General features: G+C 37.8%; 1 protein-coding gene across 11 annotated transcripts in view; it reads left to right on the forward strand.

The window, feature by feature from the left end:
- The window catches only part of TUT4 (terminal uridylyl transferase 4), a 149,605-nt gene that overhangs the window by 43,808 nt on the left and 86,130 nt on the right, over positions 1 to 19,667 (forward strand). For all 11 annotated transcript variants that reach the window (XM_082833147.1, XM_082833153.1, XM_082833151.1 and 8 more), the window contains one exon: positions 3,567 to 3,683. In XM_082833147.1, the coding sequence (XP_082689273.1) occupies positions 3,567 to 3,683 (117 nt within the window). The remainder of the gene's footprint in view (positions 1 to 3,566; positions 3,684 to 19,667) is intronic.

The following is a 19,667-nucleotide window of genomic DNA, read 5'->3' on the forward strand; positions in this document are numbered from 1 at the left end:
AACTGCTTTTGCTGCATCCCATAGGTTTTGGATCATCATGTTTTCATTGTCATTTGTCTCTAGGTATTTTTTGATTTCCTCTTTGATTTCTTCAGTGATCTCTTGGTTATTTAGTAACGTATTGCTTAGCCTTCATGTGTTTGTGTTTTTTACGTTTTTTTCTCCGTAATTCATTTCTAATCTCATAGCGTTGTGGTCAGAAAAGATGCTTGATATGATTTCTATTTTCTTAAATTTACTGAGGCTTGATTTGTGACCCAAGATGTGTTTTATCCTGGAGAGTGTGCACTTGAGAAGAAAGTGTAATCTGTTGTTTTTGGATGGAATGTCCTATAAATATCAGTTAAATCTGTTTGGTCTTTAGTGTCATTTAAAGCTTCTGTTTCCTTATTTATTTTCATTTTGGATGATCTGTCCATTGGTGTAAGTGAGGTGTTAAAGTCCCCCACTATTATTGTGTTACTGTCGATTTTCTCTTTTATAGATGTTAGCGGTTGCCTTATGTATTGAGGTGCTCCTATGTTGAGTGCATATATATTTATAACTGTTTTATCTTCTTCTTGGATTGATCCCTTGATCGTTATGTAGTGTCCTTCCTTGTCTGTTGTAACATTCTTTATTTTAAAGTCTATTTTATCTGATATGAGTATTGCTGCTCCAGCTTTCTTTTGATTTCCATTTGCATGGAATATCTTTTTCCGTCCCCTCACTTCCAGTCTGTATGTGTCCCTAGGTCTGAAGTGGGTTTCTTGTAGACAACATATATATGGGTCTTGTTCTTGTATCCATTCAGCAAGTCTGTGTCTTTTGGTTGGAGCATTTAATCCATTCATGTTTAAGGTAATTATCGATATGTATGTTCCCGTGACCATTTTCTTAATTGTTTTGGGTTTGTTTTTGTAGGTCCTTTTCTTCTCTTGTGTTTCCCACTTAGAGAAATTCCTTTAGCATTTGTTGTAGAGCTGGTTTGGTGGTGCTGAATTCTCTTAGCTTTTGCTTGTCTTTAAAGCTTTTGATTTCTCCATCAAATCTGAATGAGATCCTTGCTGGGTAGAGTAATCTTGTTGTAGTTTCTTCCCTTTCATCACTTTAAGTATATCATGCCACTCCTTTCTGGCTTGTAGAGTTTCTGCTGAGAAATCAGCTGTTAACGTTATGGGAGTTCCCTTGTATGTTATTTATCGTTTTCCCTTGCTGCTTTCAATAATTTTTCTTTGTCTTTAATTTTTGCCAGTTTGATTACTGTGTGTCTCTGTGTGTTTCTCCTTGGGTTTATCCTGTATGGGACTCACTGCGCTTCCTGGACTTGGGTGGCTATTTCTTTTCCCATGTTAGGGAAGTTTTCGACTATAATTTCTTCAGGTATTTTCTCTGGTCCTTTGTCTCTCTCTTCTCCTTCTGGGACCCCTGTAATGCTAATGTTGTTGCATTTAATGTTGTCCCAGAGGTCTCTTAGGCTGTCTTCATTTCTTTTCATTCTTTTTTCTTTATTCTGTTCCACAGCATTAAATTCCACCGTTCTGTCTTCCAGGTCACTTATCCATTCTTCTGCCTCAGTTATTCTGCTATTGATTCCTTCTAGTGTAGTATTCATTTCAGTCATTCTATTGCTCATCTCTGTTTGTTTGTTCTTTAATTCTTCTAGGTCTTTGTTAAACATTTGCATCTTCTCGATCTTTGCTTCCATTCTTTTTCCGAGGTCCTGGATCATCTTCTGTCGTTATTCTGAATTCTTTTTCTGGAAGGTTGCCTATCTCCACTTCATTTAGTTGTTTTTCTGTGGTTTTATCTTGTTCCTTCATCTGGTACATAGCCCTCTGCCTTTTCATCTTGTCTGTCTTTCTGTGAATGTGGTTTTCGTTCCACAGGCTGCAGGATTGTAGTTCTTCTTGCTTCTGCTGTCTGCCCTCTGGTGGATGAGGCTATCTAAGAGGCTTGTGTAAGTTTCCTGATGGCAGGGACTGGTGGTGGGTAGAGCAGACTGTTGCTCTGGTGGGCAGAGCTCAGTAAAGCTTTAATCCGCTTGACTGTTGATGGGTGGGGCTGGGTTTGCTCCCTGTTGGTTGTTTGGCCTGAGGCAACCCAACACTGGAGCCTACCTGGGCTCTTTGGTGGGGCCAATGACAGACTCTGGGAAGGCTCATGCCAAGGAGTATTTCCCAGAAGTTATGCTGCCGGTGTCCTTGTCCCCACGGCGAGGCACAGCCACCCCCTGCCTCTGCAGGAGACGCTCCAACACTAGCAGGTGGGTCTGGTTCAGTCTCTATGGGGTCACTCCTCCTTCCCCTGAGTCCCGACGTGCACACTACTTTGTGTGTGCCCTCCAAGAGTGGAGTCTCTGTTTCTCCCAGTCCTGTTGAAGTCCTGCAGTCAGCTCCCACTAGCCTTCAAAGTCTGATTCTCTAGGAATTCTTCCTCCCGTTGCCGGACCCCCAGGTTGGGAAGCCTGATGTGGGGCTCAGAACCTTCACTGTAGTGGGTGGACTTCTGTGGTATAAGTGTTGTCCAGTCTGTGAGTCACCCACCCAGCAGTTACGGGATTTGATTTTACTGTGATTGCGCCCCTCCTATGGTCACATTGTGGCTTCTCCTTTGTCTTTGGATGTGGGGTATCTTTTTTGGTGAGTTCCAGTGTCTTCCTGTCGACGGCTGTCCAGTAGCTAGTTGTGATTCTGGTGTTCTTACAACAGGGAGTGAGAGCACATCCTTCTACTCCGCCATCTTGGTTCTTCGTATTGTGTTTCTGTAAATTTTTTTTGTATCATCTTATGGGTGGAGTCTTGGCTTTGGATTCAGATATACATGAAATTAAGTTCAGCATCTACCATGTAATATTGTTGTATCCTTGTGAAAGTTGCAAGCTCTATAAAATGAAGATAATACCAATCTAATTGGATTATTAGGGGAGTTAAAATGACAAATTATATGTCAAACATCTAGCATAGTGCCTAGCATATAACAGGTACTTTGGGATTACTAATTTTTTCTTATTTCAAGAATATATATATAAAGTATGATTTCAGTATTGTGACTGATACTTTTCATGTGTCATAATTGTTTTTCCCTTCAGAGTAGTTAACTCAAGAGGTTATCCATTTATTCCCATGTGATTGTAATTGAGTAGAGTGTTTTCAAAACTCAGATTTTAGAATTGTCTTCCATATTTGCAATTCATTCTTCTGAAATTCCCAATTTCGGGTGAATTTTATGGTAATCAAAAAGACTGAAATTTTTAAACCAGTTTTTGAGACAGTGTTGGAATAAGACTAAATAATAATACTGCCTTTCTTATCTTACATTGGATTCTGAAGACTATATTAGATAAGTATCAGACATATTTAGGATTATCATGATATCATTTGAAATTAGTATATTATCTCCTATGATGACTATTTTGAAAAGGACAGCTATCTCTTGGATATATGAGTACTGAATTGTTTATTAAAAAGTATTCATTCACTGCTTATTTTTGTCTCATATTTACATAGTTGTATCCTTCACATATATAGTAAAAATTTTACTTTTTTTTTGTTTTCTGAAAAAATGTTTTCAACTTTTTTTTTTAGCGCTCACCAGAATATACCAATTGCCGATATCTGTGCAAACTTTGCTTAATTCACATTGAAAACATCCAGGGAGCTCATAAACATATAAAAGAGAAACGACATAAGAAAAACATTTTGGTAAGTCTTTTTACAAAATATTTTATTTATTTATTGAGTGGTAAAACTATATCAAATATTTTTTATTAATGAAAGTAAAAATCAAGTATTTTTCTAGTCATATAGTAGTAACTGAAATGATAGCGTTGAAAGCTGTGATTGCCTTTCTTATCTTAGGTGATCAGGAGGGGAACCTTCTCAGAGACCAGTTTGCTTATCCTAAAGTACGTTGATTCCTAAGTTTAAAGGTACAATCAGTTAGTCCAACCAATATTTATTGAGTTCTTATGTGTTAGGTCTAGGGAGTGGTGAATAAGATAGTCATGGTTCTTGTCCTCAGAGTTTCTAAAGTATTGGTGAAGGCATACATTGAATAAGGATTTAAGTAAGATGAGTTTTATTAAAGGGGCAATTGTGGTGCTAAGTAAGTGTACAAGGATATTTTACTTAATTTAGAGGAGAAAGTGAGAAATTTACTTAATTTAGAGGAGAAAGTGAGAAAGTGACATTTGTTGAACCTTGAAGTAGAGGTTGAGTGGCATAGAAGGGTGAGATGAGAGCATTTTACACAAAAAAGCAGTATGAAGGTCTCTAAGTTATGAAAGGACATGGCATATGAGGAGCTGAAAGAGCATGATTGGAGCAGAGAGCCAGGAGGAAAATGATATGAGATGAAGCTGGAGAAGCCCAGATCATGCAGGGCCTTTTAAGGTTTAGCCTTTGGGAATTCATAAGTTTTCAGTGATTTTTATTAGAACATTTCATATAGACATAGTATAAGTAGACTATTTTCTTTTTAAAATTCATTAGTATGTTAGCTATTTAATTTTTTCTTTTCAAAGTTATAATGTTAATTCTATATAAATTCTTACTTATCTCTAAGATATCTTCTCTGAGAAATACTCTTTTACTTGACCTTCCCAACAGGTCTGTGTTATAGGTACACTTTCTTGGTGTTCCCACAGTGGCTTGATCAGAAAACCTTATACACTGTGTTATAAATGTCTGCCTTCTCTCTTCTTCCAGGCTTCAGTATCCAAATATTGTAGAGGACAGGTTTAATTTCTTATTTATTTTTGTTTCTGTGTTGCTTAGTACAGTGTCTGACACATAGCAGGTGCTCAGCACATTTTTATTGAAAATAATGAATGCATTGAAAAAATTCAGGAACTTAGAAGGAAAAGAAATCATTCAAATTTTATCAGCCTATTATTTTGATTTAATTAGCATTTCAGAAGACTTAATAGAACAGAGCCAAAGTGGTAGTTTAGGAGATAATAACTGAGAAATTTCAAGAAATGTTCAAAGATGCTGATCATTAGCTGCAGGAAGCTCAGGGAATTCCAAACAGACTTAAAAAGAAAGCCATTATATATTATGTACATTATAGGGAATTTTAGAATATTACAAAAAAACAAAACTAACCTTAAAAGCAGCTCTACTGGACTTTTGGTGAAGTTGGAATAACAGGGCCTGGATTTACCTTCTCCTCAAAATAACCAACAAAACAAAAAAAGACAAAAATCACTAATAATGTCTTCTTTAGGCAATGAAGGACCAACAGTGAATGGAAAACAAATGAGGTGAGCTCAATGATTACTCCAATTTGAGAGAGTTTCTAGATGGTATTATAGGGAGTAGAATGCAGTGGATTCCCAGGGTTGAGGAGATGGACGAGTCCAGGGAGTACAGCGTGGCTAGAGTTTGTAGGACAGAATAACAAAAACGAGAAAGCTATACAGAGAGAAACCCAGAGATCTATGGACAGTCCCCTCAGAGTATTCAGCACAATACTGTGGTGCATGCATGTGGAAAAGCTTCCTGAAGCCAGAGAAAGAACCATCTGAGGGGATTAGAACAGTGCTTGGTGCTCACACAGAGCTGGGAATAGTATCTTCCAACTATCCAGACTGAAAAGCCTCATACTTTGTGGGGTATTGGGTAGAGTACTCAGAAAGGTCTTGTTTTACTAATGGGGAATATTTAACCCTAAACTAAATGTGGTCTGGTCCCAACTAAAAAGTTTTAAAGGCAAGATCCAAATGAATAAACTATTTCTAAGTATTTCATGTCATTATTGAAGAAAGCTTGAGAATATTTATAGTGGAATACAAAATATCCATCGCTGCCAAAAAGTTCACATTGTCTGCCATTCAGTCAAAGATTATCAGGCATACATGGAAGCAGGAAAATACAAACCATGAAGAGAAGAAAGATCAGCCAGTCAAAACTGACCTTGAACTGACCCAGTAGAATTAGTAGAGAAGGACATTAAGGCAGTTAATATAACTATATTCCTGATGTTCCCAAAAATAGAGACATGGAAGATATAAAAAAAGATTAAAATTGAACTTACAGAAGTGAAAACTACAATGTCTAAGATGAAAAATACAGTGCGTAGGACTAATGGCAGATCAGACATTGCAAAAGAAAAGGTTAGTGAGGGGCTTCCCTGGTGGCGCAGTGGTTAAGAATTTGCCTGTCAGTGCAGGGGACACAGGTTCGAGCCCTGGTCCGGAAGCATCCCACATGCTGCGGAGCAACTAAGCCCATGCGCCACAACTGCTGAGCCTGTGCTCTAGAACGCATGAGCCACAACTGCTAGCCCACTTGCCACAACTACTGAAGCCCACGTGCCTAGAGCCTGTGCTCTGCAACAAGAGAAGCCACCGAAATGAGAAGCCCATGCACTGCAATGAAGAGTAGCTCCCGCTCGCCACAACTAGGGAAAGCCCGTGTGCAGCAATGACAACCCAATGCAGCCAAAAATAAACAAAATAAATAAATTTATATTAAAAAAAAAAGGTTAGTGAACTTGAAGATAAAGCAATGGAAACTATCCAAAATGAAACAGAAAGAAAAAAGAACTTGGGAAAAAGAAAGAAAAGAGGATCATTGAGCTCTGGGATAATTGATATGTATGTACCAGTTCTACACAAACTCTTCCAGAACACTGAAGAGGAAGAATGCTTCCCAACCCAGTCTATGAGGCCCACATTACTCTAATACCAAAACCAGGTAAGGACATTACAATGAAAGAAAACTTCAGAGCAATATCCCTCATTAACATAAATGCAGAAATTCTGAATATTATTTTAGAAAATTGAATCCAACAGTATATTTAAGGAAGAAATACATCATGACCAAATAGGAATTTATTACAGGAGTGCATTGTTGGTTTAACATTAGAAAATGAATCAATGTAATTCATCATACTAACAAACCGAAAAAGAAAACTATATGATCATCTTAGTAGATGCTGAAAAAGCATTTAAAAGTCCTGATTAAAAAATCTCAGCAGGGCTTCCCTGGTGGCGCAGTGGTTGAGAGTCCACCTGCCGATGCAGGGGACACGAGTTCGTGCCCTGGTCTGGGAAGATCCCACATGCCGCGGAGCGGCTGGGCCCATGAGCCATGGCCGCTGAGCCTGCGCGTCCGGAGCCTGTGCTCCGCAACGGGAGAGGCCACAACAGTGAGAGGCCAGCATACCGCAAAAAAAAAAAAAAAAAAAATCTCAGCAGACTAGGAATAGAAGGGAGCTTCCTCAACATGATAAAGAACATCTATGAAGAAGTCACAGCTAATGTTATACTTAATGGTGAAAGACTGAATGTTGTCTCCCTAAGATTAGGAAAAAAGACAGGCATGAAAATGGTATAGCTGCTGTGGGAAACTCTTGCAGTTCCTCAAAAAGTTAAAAATGGAATTACCATGTGATCCAGCAATTACACTTTTGAGTATATACTCAGAAGAATTGAAAACAGGGTCTTGAAGTGATATTTGTACGGCCATGTTCATCGTAGCATTATTCACAATAGCTTAAACATAGAAGCAGCTCAGTTGTCCATCAACAGATGAATGGATAAATAAAATGTCACATATACATACAGTGAAATATTATACTGCCTTAAAAAGCAAGGCAGGGAGGACTTCCCTGGTGGTCCAGTGGGTAAGACTCTGTGCTCCCAATGCAGGGGGCCCAGGTGCGATCCCTGGCCGGGGAACTAGATCCCACATGCATGCCGCAAGTAAGAGTCTGCATGGTGCAACTAAGAAGTCTGCATGCTGCAACGAAGAGCCCGCATGCCACAACTAAAAAAGATCATGTGTGCCGCAACTAAGCATGCCACAACAAAGATCCCGTGTGCTGTAACTAAGACCTGGTGCAGCCAAAATAAATATTTAAAAGAAAAAAAAAAAAAGCAAGGCAGAGACTTCCCTGGTGGTCCAGTGGTTAAGACTTTGCCTTCCAATGCAGGGGATGTGGGTTCGATCCCTGGTCGGGGAGCTAAGATGGGACATGCTTCCTGGCCAAAAAACCAATATGTAAAACAAAAGCAATATTGTAACAAATTCAATACAGGCTTTGAAAATGGTCCACATAGAAAAACATAATCTTTAAAAAAAAAAGGAAAGGCAATTCTGATATGTTACAACATGGAAGAACCTTGAGTAAATTAAAGCTAAGTGAAATAAGCCAGTCATAAAAAGACAAATACTGTATGATTCCACTTATATGAGGTACTTAGAGTAGTCAGAATCATAGAGATAGAAAGTAGAATGGTGGTTGTCAGGGACTGGAGAGATGGAGGAATGGGGAGCTATCCTTAATGGGTGTACAGTTTCAGTTTTACAAGATGAAAAGAATTCTGCTGATGAATGATGGTGATAGTTGCACAACAAATGAATGTCCTTAATTCCACTGAGTTGTACTTGTAAAAATTGTTAAGATAGTAAGTTTTATGTTATGTATATTTTATCACAATAAAAAAATTGGAAAAAAAAGATAGATATGTTCACTCTTACCACTTTTATTCAGCATTTTATTAGGGGTTCTAGCCAGTGTAGTCAGGCAAGAGAAAGAAAGGCAAGCTATCGAAACTGGAAAAGAAGAAGTGAAACTATATTTGTAGGTAATATGATTGTTTATATAGAAGTCTAGAAAAGACTTATTCATTAGAATTAATGAGTGAGTTTAGCAAGGTTGCAGAATACAAGCTCAATGTGCAAAAATCAATTATATTTTTATATACTAACAGTAAACAGTATAAAATTGAAATTTAAAAAAACTGCTATTTATAATAGCATCAAAAATACACAAAACTTGTGTACAGAAATTACAGAACATTCCTGAGAGAAATTAAAGAAGAGCTAAAGAAATGCAGAAATAAACCTTTTTTATATGTTGGAAGAATTGATATTGTTAAATTTCTTTCTAAACTGACCAAAATCCCAAATTGAAAAGCTGATTCTAAAATTCATCTGGAGGGACTTCCCTGGTGGTCCAGTGGTAAAGAATCTTCCTGCAATGCAGGGGATGTGGGTTCGATCCCTGGTTAGGGAACTAGGTTCCCACATGCCACGGGGCAACTAAGCCCACGCGCCACAACTAATGAGCTCATGCGCCTCAACTTAGAGAGCCTACGTGCTGCAAAACTACAGAGCGCACGTGCCCTGGAGCCTGCGTGCCACAACTAGAGAAGAGAAAACCTGCATACCACAACTTCGAGAAGCCCGCATACCTCAACAAAGATCCCGCATGCCGCAACTAAGACCCGATGCAGCCAAAAACAAACAAATAATAAATAAATCTTTAAAAAAAAGCTATAATGGAAAAGAATCTGCAAAAGAATCTGTCTGTATAACTGAATCACTTTGTTGTACACCTGAAACATTGTTAAATCAACTATACTTCAATAAAAAAGATAAAAAAGAAGAGAAAAGCTAAAATTCATCTGTAAATGCAAAGACCCTAGAAAATCTAAAACAACTTTGAAAAAGACCAAAGTTGGAGGACTAACAACACCTGATTTCCAGACTTATAAAGCTACAATAATCAAAGTGTGATATTGGCATCAAGTAGACAAGTAGATCAGTGGAGCAGAATAGTGAGTCTCGAAATAAGACTACAGTTCTATGAACAACTGAATTTTGACAGACATTCAGAGGTAATTCAGTGGAGAAATGATAATCTTTTAAACATATGAAAAGTTAGATATCCATGTACAAAGAAAGACCTTTGATCCATACCTTGCACTATGTAAAAAAATAACTCAAAACTGCATTACAGACCTAAATGTAAAACCTAAAAGTATAAAGTTTACAGAATAAAAAATGAGATAAAATCTTTATGACCTTGGATTAGGCAAAATTTCTTAGGTATGATACCAGAGGAAAAAAATGATTAATGGGACTTCCTCAAAATTATAAACTTATGCTTTTTGAAAGATATTTTTTAAAGAATAACAATATTGGCTGCAGACTGGGAAAAAATATTTGCAAATCATATCTGGTAAGTGATTTGTATATAGGAGATATAAAAAACTTTCAAAACTCAATAATAAGTATAGTAATCCCCCCCTTATTCGTGGTTTTGCTTTCTGTGGTTTCAGTTACCCTTGGTCAGCCATGTCTGAAAATATCAAATGGAAAATTCCATAAATAAACAACTTACAGTTTTAAACTACATGCCATTCTAGATAGTGTGGTGAAATCTCATGTTGTTCAGCTTCATCCTGCCTGGGATATGAAACATCCCTTTGTTTAGCATATCCATGCTGTGTATACTACCTGCCTGTTAATCACTTAGTAGCCATCTTGGTTATCAGATTGGCTGTTGGTGGTATCACAGTGCTTGTGTTTGAGTAATCCTGATTTTATTTAATAATGGCCCCAAAGTGCAAGAGTAGTGATGCAGGCCATTTGGGTAGTCTCTTAATGTGCCTAATTTATAAATAAAACTTTATCATAGGTAAGTATGTAGAGGAAGAAAATAGTATTTACAGGGTTTGGTGCTATCTGTGGTTTCAGGCCTCCACTGGAGGCATTGTAACATATCCTCCAAGGATAAGGGGTGACTACTGTAAACAACCAAATAAAAATATGGGCCAAAGGTTAGAGCCAACACTTTTTTAAAGAAGACATACAGATGTCAAACACATGAAAAGATGCTCAACATTATTCGTCATTAGGGAAATCACTACACTTACTAGAACAGCTAAAATTGAAAAGATTGACTGTGCCAAGCGTTGTCAAGGATGTGAATGAATGCCAAGTCTAAAACAGGGCTAGTGGAAATGTGAAATATTACATCCACTTTCTTTTTATTTTATTTATTTTTTTAAACTTAAAAAAATATTTATTTATGTGGTTGCACTGGGTCTTAGTTGTGGCTCACTGGCTCCTTAGTTGTGGCTCGCTGGCTCTTTAGTTGTGGCATACATGTGGGATCTAGTTCCCTGGCCAGGGATCGAACCTGGGCCCCCAGCATTGGGAACATGGAATCTTATCCACTGAGCCACCAGGGAAGGCCCCTCCTTTCTTTTTAAAGATTTTTTTCTTTTTTAATTAAAAAATTTTTTAAAAATTTATTTGGCTGCATTGGGTCTTAGTTGCGGCACGTGGGACCTTTGTGGCATGCACGGTGTTTTCGTTGCGGTGTGTGGGCTTCTCTAGTTGTGGCATACGGGCTCCAGAGCTCATGGGCTCAGTAGCTGAGGCATGCAGGCTCTCTCGTGGCATGTGGGCTCTAGAGCACACGGGCTTAGTAGTTGCGGCCCGTGGGCTTAGTTGCCCTGTGGCACGTGGGATCTTAGTTCCCCGACCAGGGATTGAATGCGCGTCCTCTGCATTGGAAGGTGGATTCGTAGCCACTGGACCACCAGGGAAGTCCCTAAAGGTTTATTTTTAAATTATTTTTAATTGAGAGTTGGTTGACATATAACATTATATTAGTTTCAGGTGTACAACATAATGATTCAATATATGTATATTTTGTGAAATGATCACCACAGTAAATCTAGTTAATATCCACCACCACACATAACAATTTATTTTTCTTGAGGTGAGAACTTTTAAGATTTACTCTCAGCAACTTTTCTTTTCTTTTTTTTTTTTTTTTGCGGTATGCGGGCCCCTCACTGCTGCGGCCTCTCCCGTTGCGGAGCAGAGGCTCCGGACGCGCAGGCTCAGTGGCCATGGCTCACGGGCCCAGCCGCTCCACGGCACGTGGGAGGACCGGGGCACGAACCTGTGTTCCCTGCATCGGCAGGCGGACTCTCAACCACTGCGCCACCAGGGAAGCCCTCAGCAACTTTTCAATATACAATACAGGGCATGTGGGCTTTGTACCTTTTGACTACTTTCACCCGTTTCACTCACCTCCAACCACCCACCCCTGTCTCCGGCAACCACCAATCTGTTCTCTGTATGAGTTCAGGTTTTGTTGTTGTTGTTTTTAGATTCCACGTGTGAGATCATACAATATTTGTCTTTCTCTGTCAGACTTATTTCATTTAGCAATATGCCCTTAGGGTCCATCCATGTTGTGGCACATGGCAAGATTTTCTTTATTTTTATGGCTGAATAATATTCAGTTATATATATGGACCACATTTTCTTTATTCATTCATCCATCAATGGACACTTAGGTTGTTTCCATGTCTGGGCTATTGTAAATAATGTTGCATTGAACATGGAGGTGCAGATTTCTTTTCCCGTTAGTGTTTTCATTTCTTTTGGATAAATACCCAGAAGTGGAATTATTGGATCATATGATAATACATCCACTTTGAAAACATTTTGGCAGTTTTTAAAAAGTTAAACATACGCCTAATATATGATTCAGTCATTCAATTCCTATGGATTTATCCAAGATAAGTGAAAGTATATGTCTCTACATTTACTTGTATATGAATATTCAAAGCAGTTTTATGTGTAATAGCCAAAGAGATGAACAGATATACAAATTGTGGTATATCCATACCTTGTTATACTATTTGGTATAAAAAGGAATGAACAGTACAACATAGATGAATCTCAAAATAAGTATCCTGAGTGTAAAAAGCCAGACAAAAATGACTATATACTGTGCGATTCCCTGCATATGAAATTCTAGAAAATGCAGTCTAAGCTATAGTCATAGACAGCAGGTTGGTGGTTGCCTGAGTATTGGTGTGGAAGAGGGAGGGAGTGATTACAAAGGGATATGAGGGAATTTTTGCGAGTGATTGATATGTTTATTATCTTGATGGTGGCGATGGTTTTATTATATACGTATGTCAAAAATGAACCAAATTGTAAACCTTAAATATGTGCAATTTGTTTTATATAAATTATATCTCAGTAAAGTTGCTTTTTGAAAAGCAGCCAGAAAAAAAAGGTAAGGTCATTCATAAAGGTGTGGAAGTTGGGAATGTGGCTGACTTATCAGTAGTAGCAACAGAAGCCAGAAGACAGTTGAATAATATCTTAAGAGTTCTGGAGAGAGGAAAACCTCCTGTCAACCTTTATTTCTATATTCAGTGAAATTATTTAACAATAACCAATACAGAATATATATATATATATATATGTACACACACACACACACGCACACACACTTATTTATTTTTTATATTTATTTTATTCAAGTATAGTTGATTTACAACATTAAAATTTCTGCTGTATAGCAGAGTGATTCAGTTATACATATATATATATACATTCTTTTTAATACTTTTTTCCATTATGGTTTATCCAGACATTGAATATAGTTCCCTGTGCTATATACAGTAGGACCTTGTTGTTAAGCCATTCCATATATAATAATTTGCATCTGCTAATCCCAAACTCCCAATCCATCCCTCCCTCTCCCCCATCCCCTTTGGCAACCACAAATCTGTTTCTGTCTGTGAGTCTGTTTCTGTTTCAAAAATAAGTTCATTTGTGTCATATTTTGGATTCCCCATATAAGTGATATTATATGGTATTTGTCTTATTCTTCCTGACTTACTTCACTTAGTATGATAATACCTAGGTTCATCCATGTTGCTGCAAATGGCATTGTTTCATTCTTTTTTATCGCTGAGTAGTATTCCATTGTATATATGTATCATGTCTTCTTTATCCTGTTGATGGACATTTAGGTTGTTTCCATGTCTTGGCTACACTGACTAGTGCTACTATGAACATAGGGTGCATGTTAACATCTTTATTGGAGTATAATTGCTTTACAATGGTGTGTTACTTTCTGCTGTATAACAAAGTGAATCAGCTATACATATACATACATCCCCATATCTCCTCCCTCTTGTGTCTCCCTCCCACCCTCCCTGTCTCACCCCTCTAGCTGGACACAAAGCACCTAACTGATCTCCTTGTGCTATGCGGCTGCTTCCCACTAGCTATTTATTTTACATTTGGTAGTGTATATATGTCCACGCCACTCTCTCACTTCATCGCAGCTTACCCTTCCCACTCCCCATGTCCTCAAGTCCATTCTCCATGTCTACATCTTTATTCCTGTCCTGCCCCTAGGTTCTTCAGAACCATTTTTTTTTTTTTTTTTTTAGATTCCGTATGTATGTGTTAGCAAATGGTATTTGTCTTTCTCTTTCTGACTTACTTTACTCTGTGTGACAGTCTCTAGGTCCATCCACCTCACTACAAATAACTCAATTTCGTTTCTTTTTATGGCTGAGTAATATTCCATTGTATATTGTGCCACATCTTTTTTTTTTAATCACTAAATTAATACTTATTAGGTGAATAACTAAGACATGAGCTCTGAGTTCAGAAACTGTTTGAAAAATGAAGTGGGAGGCAGATAAGGATGGCAGTATCTGATTTATTTGTGAAATAGAATCTATAACTTAATGGTGAGTCTGACATATTAAAGGGATTGAGTAGGAAAGACAAATGGTTTTCTCCCAAGCAGTCTCCAAACCACCCACTCTCCTTTGTGTGTGTGTGATTTTTAAAAAAATTTGCCAGGTATTTTATTTTATTTTATTTTTTAACATTTTTCTTGGGGTATAAGTGCTTTACAATGATGTGTTCGTTTCTGCTGTATAACAAAGTGAATCAGCTATATGTATACATGTATGTATATGTATCCCCTGATACGGGGATACATATATCCCCATATCACCTCCCTCTTGCTCCTCCTACCTCCCACCCTCCCTATCCGACCTCTCTAGGTGGTCGCAAAGCACCAAGCTGATCTCCCTGTGCTATGCAGCTGCCTCCCACTAGCTAGCTATTTTACATTTGGTAGTGTATATATGTCAGTGCTACTCTCTCACTTCTCCCCAGCTTATCCTTCCCCCACCCCATGTCCTCAAGTCCATTCTCTACGTGTGTCTTTATTCCATTCCTGCCCCTAGGTTCACGAGAACCAATTTCTTTTTATCTTTAGATTCCGTATATATGTGTTAGCATATGATACTTGTTTTTCTCTTTCTGACTTACTTCACTCTGTGTGACAGACTCTAGGTCCATCTACCTCACTACAAATAACTCAGTTTCGTTTCTTTTTATGGCTGAATATTATTCCATTGTATATATGTGCCACATCTTCTTTATCCATTCATCTGTTGCTGGACACTTAGGTTGTATCCATGTCCTGGCTATCTTAAATAGTGCTGCAGTGAACATTGTGGTACATGTCTCTTTTTGAATTACGGTTTTCACAGGGTATATGCCCAGTAGTGGGATTGCTAGATCATATGGTAGTTCTATTTGTAGTTTTTTAAGGAACCTCCATACTGTTCTCCATAGTGGCTGTATCAATTTACATTGCCAACAACAGTGCAAGAGGGTTCCCTTTTCTCCACACCCTCTCCAGCATTTATTGTTTTTAGATTTTTTTTTTTAACATCTTTATTGGAGTATAATTGCTTTACAATGGTATGTTAGTTTCAGCTTCACAACAAAATGAATCAGTTATATATATACATATATTCCCATATCTCTTCCCGCTTGCGTCTCCCTCCCTCCCACCCTCCCTATCCCACCCCTCCAGGCGGTCACAAAGCACCGAGCTGATCTCCCTGTGCTATGCGGCTGCTTCCCACTAGCTATCTACCTTACGTTTGGTAGTGTATATATGTCCATGTCTCTTTATCGCTTTGTCACCGTTTACCCTTCCCCCTCCCCATAGCCTCAAGTCCATTCTCTAGTAAGTCTGTGTCTTTATTCCTGTTTCCCCCCTAGGTTTTTCATGACATTTTTTTTTTTTTAAATTCCATATATATGTGTTAGCATACGGTATTTGTCTCTCTCTTTCTGACTTACTTCACTCTGTATGACAGACTCTAGGTCTATCCACCTCATTACAAATAGCTCAATTTCGTCTCTTTTTATGGCTGAGTAATATTCCATTGTATATATGTGCCACATCTTCTTTATCCATTCATCCGATGATGGACACTTAGGTTGTTTCCATCTCTGGGCTATTGTAAATAGAGCTGCAATGAACATTTTGGTACATGACTCTTTTTGAATTATGGTTTTCTCAGGGTATATGCCCAGTAGTGGGATTGCTGGGTCATATGGTAGTTCTATTTGTAGCTTTTTAAGGAACCTCCATACTGTTCTCCACAGTGGCTGTATCAATTTACATTCCCACCAACAGTGTAAGAGGGTTCCCTTTTCTCCACACCCTCTCCAGCATTTATTGTTTCTAGATTTTTTGATGATGGCCATTCTGACTGGTGTGAGATGATATCTCATTGTAGTTTTGATTTGCATTTCTCTCATGATTAGTGATGTTGAGCATTCTTTCATGTGTTTGTTGGCACTCTGTATATCTTCTTTGGAGAAATGTCTATTTAGGTCTTCTGCCCATTTTTGGATTGGGTTGTTTGTTTTTTTGTTATTAAGCTGCATGAGCTGCTTATAAATTTTGGAGATCAATCCTTTGTCAGTTGCTTCATTTGCAAATATTTTCTCTCATTCTGAGGGTTGTCTTTTGGTCTTCTTTATGGTTTCCTTTGCTGCGCAAAAGCTTTTAAGTTTCATTAGGTCCCATTTGTTTACTCTTCTTTTTATTTCCATTTCTCTAGGAGGTGGGTCAAAAAGGACCTTGCTGTGATTTATGTCATAGAGTGTTCTGCCTATGTTTTCCTCTAAGAGTTTGATAGTTTCTGGCCTTACATTTAGGTCTTTAATCCATTTTGAGCTTATTTTTGTGTACGGTGTTAGGGAGTGATCTAATTTCATACTTTTACATGTAGCTGTCCAGTTTTCCCAGCACCACTTATTGAATAGGCTGTCCTTTCTCCACTGTACATTTCTGCCTCCTTTGTCAAAGATAAGGTGACCATATGTGCGTGGGTTTATCTCTGGGCTTTCTATCCTGTTCCATTGATCTATCTTTCTGTTTTTGTGCCAGTACCATACCGTCTTGATAACTGTAGCTTTGTAGTATAGTCTGAAGTCTGGGAGCCTGATTCCTCCAGTTCCTTCTTTCGTTCTCAAGATTGCTTTGGCTATTCGGGGTCTTTTGTGTTTCCATACAAATTGCAAAATTTTTTGTTCTAGTTCTGTGAAAAATGCCAGTGGTAGTTTGATAGGGATTGCATTGAATCTATAGATTCCTTTCGGTAGTAGAGTCATTTTCACAATGTTGATTCTTCCAATCCAAGAACATGGTATATCTCTCCATCTATTTGTATCATCTTTAATTTCTTTCATCAGTGTCTTATAATTTTCTGCATACAGATCTTTTGTCTCCTTGGGTAGGTTTATTCCTAGATATTTTATTCTTTTTGTTGCAATGGTAAATGGGAGTGTTTTCTTGATTTCACTTTCAGATTTTTCATCATTAGTATATAGGAATGCCAGAGATTTCTGTGCATTAACTTTGTATCCTGCCACTTTACCAAATTCATTGATTAGCTCTAGTAGTTTTCTGGTAGCATCTTTAGGGTTCTCTATGTATAGGATCATGTCATCTGCAAACAGTGACAGCTTTACTTCTTCTTTTCCGATTTGGATTCCTTTTATTTCCTTTTCTTCTCTGATTGCTGTGGCTAAAACTTCCAAAACTATGTTGAATAAGAGTGGTGAGAGTGGGCAACCTTGTCTTGTTCCTGATCTTAGTGGAAATGCTTTCAGTTTTTCACCATTGAGGATGATGTTTGCTGTGGGCTTGTCATATATGGCCTTTATTATGTTGAGGAAAGTTCCCTCTATGCCTACTTTCTGCAGGGTTTTTATCATAAATGGGTGTTGAATTTTGTCAAAAGCTTTCTCTGCATCTATTGAGATGATCATATGGTTTTTCTCCTTCAGTTTGTTAATATGGTTTATCACATTGATAGATTTGCGTATATTGAAGAATCCTTGCATTCCTGGAATAAACCCCACTTGATCATGGTGTATGATCTTTTTAATGTGCTGTTGGATTCTGTTTGCTAGTATTTTGTTGAGGATTTTTGCATCTATGTTCATCAGTGATATTGGCCTGTAGTTTTCTTTCTTTGTGACATCCTTGTTTGGTTTTGGTATTAAGGTGATGGTGGCCTCGTAGAAGGAGTTTGGGAGTGTTCCTCCCTCTGCTATATTTTGGAAGAGTTTGAGAAGGATAGGTGTTAGCTCTTCTCTAAATGTTTGATAGAATTCGCCTGTGAAGCCATCTGGTCCTGGGCTTTTCTTTGTTGGAAGATTTTTAATCACAGTTTCAATTTCAGTGCTTGTGATTGGTCTGTTCATATTTTCTATTTCTTCCTGATTCAGTCTTGGCAGGTTGTGCCTCTCTAAGAATTTGTCCATTTCTTCCAGATTGTCCATTTTATTGGCATAGAGTTGCTTGTAGTAATCTCTCATGATCTCTTTTATTTCTGCAGTGTCAGTTGTTACCTCTCCTTTTTCATTTCTAATTCTATTGATTTGGGTCTTCTCCCTTTTTTTCTTGATGAGTCTGGCTAGTGGTTTATCTATTTTGTTTATCTTCTCAAAGAACCAGCTTTTAGTTTTATTGATCTTTGCTATTGTTTCCTTCATTTCTTTTTCATTTATTTCTGATCTGATTTTTATGATTTCTTTCCTTCTGCTAGCTTTGGGGTTTTTTTGTTCTTCTTTCTCTAATTGCTTGAGGTGCAAGGTTAGGTTGTTTATTCGAGATGCTTCCTGCTTCTTAAGGTGGGCTTGTATTGCTATAAACTTCCCCCTTAGAACTGCTTTTGCTGCATCCCACAGGTTTTGGGTCGTTGTGTCTCCATTGTCATTTGTTTCTAGGTATTTTTTGATTTCCTCTTTGATTTCTTCAGTGATATCTTCATTATTAAGTAGTATATTGTTTAGCCTCCATGTGTTTGTATTTTTTACAGATCTTTTCCTGTAATTGATATCTAGTCTCATGGCGTTGTGGTCAGAAAAGATACTTGATACAATTTCAATTTTCTTAAATTTACCAAGGCTTGATTTGTGACCCAAGATATGATCTATCCTGGAGAGTGTTCCATGAGCACTTGAGAAAAATGTGTATTCTGTTGTTTTTGGATGGAATGTCCTATAAATATCAATTAACTCCATCTCGTTTAATGTATCATTTAAAGCTTGTGTTTCCTTATTTATTTTCATTTTGGATGATCTGTCCATTGGTGAAAGTGGGGTGTTAAAGTCCCCTACTATGAATGTGTTACTGTCGATTTCCCCTTTTATGGTTGTCAGTATTTGCCTTATGTATTGAGGTGCACCTATGTTGGGTGCATAAATATTTACAATTGTTATATCTTCCTCTTGGATTGATCCCTTGATCATTATGTAGTGTCCTTCTTTGTCTCTTCTAATAGTCTTTGTTTTAAAGTCTATTTTGTCTGATATGAGAATTGCTACTCCAGCTTTCTTTTGGTTTCCACTTGCATGAAATACCTTTTTCCATCCCCTTACTTTCAGTCTGTATGTGTCTCTAGGTCTGAAGTGGGTCTCTTGTAGACAGCAAATATATGGGTCTTGTTTTTGTATCCATTCAGCCAATCTGTGTCTTTTGGTGGGAGCATTTAGTCCATTTACATTTAAGGTAATTATTGATATGTGTGTTCCTATTCCCATTTTCTTCATTGTTTTGGGTTTGTTATTGTAGGTCCTTTCCTTCTTTTGTGTTTCTTGCCTAGAGAAGTTCCTTTAGCAGTTGTTGTAGAGCTGGTTTGGTGGTGCTGAACTCTCTCAGCTTTTGCTTGTCTGTAAAGGTTTTAATTTCTCCATCAAATCTGAATGAGATCCTTGCTGGGTAGAGTAATC

Source organism: Leucopleurus acutus (assembly GCF_964270905.1).
Source record: "Leucopleurus acutus genome assembly, chromosome: 2".
In the NCBI taxonomy this organism is placed as follows: domain Eukaryota; kingdom Metazoa; phylum Chordata; class Mammalia; order Artiodactyla; family Delphinidae; genus Leucopleurus; species Leucopleurus acutus.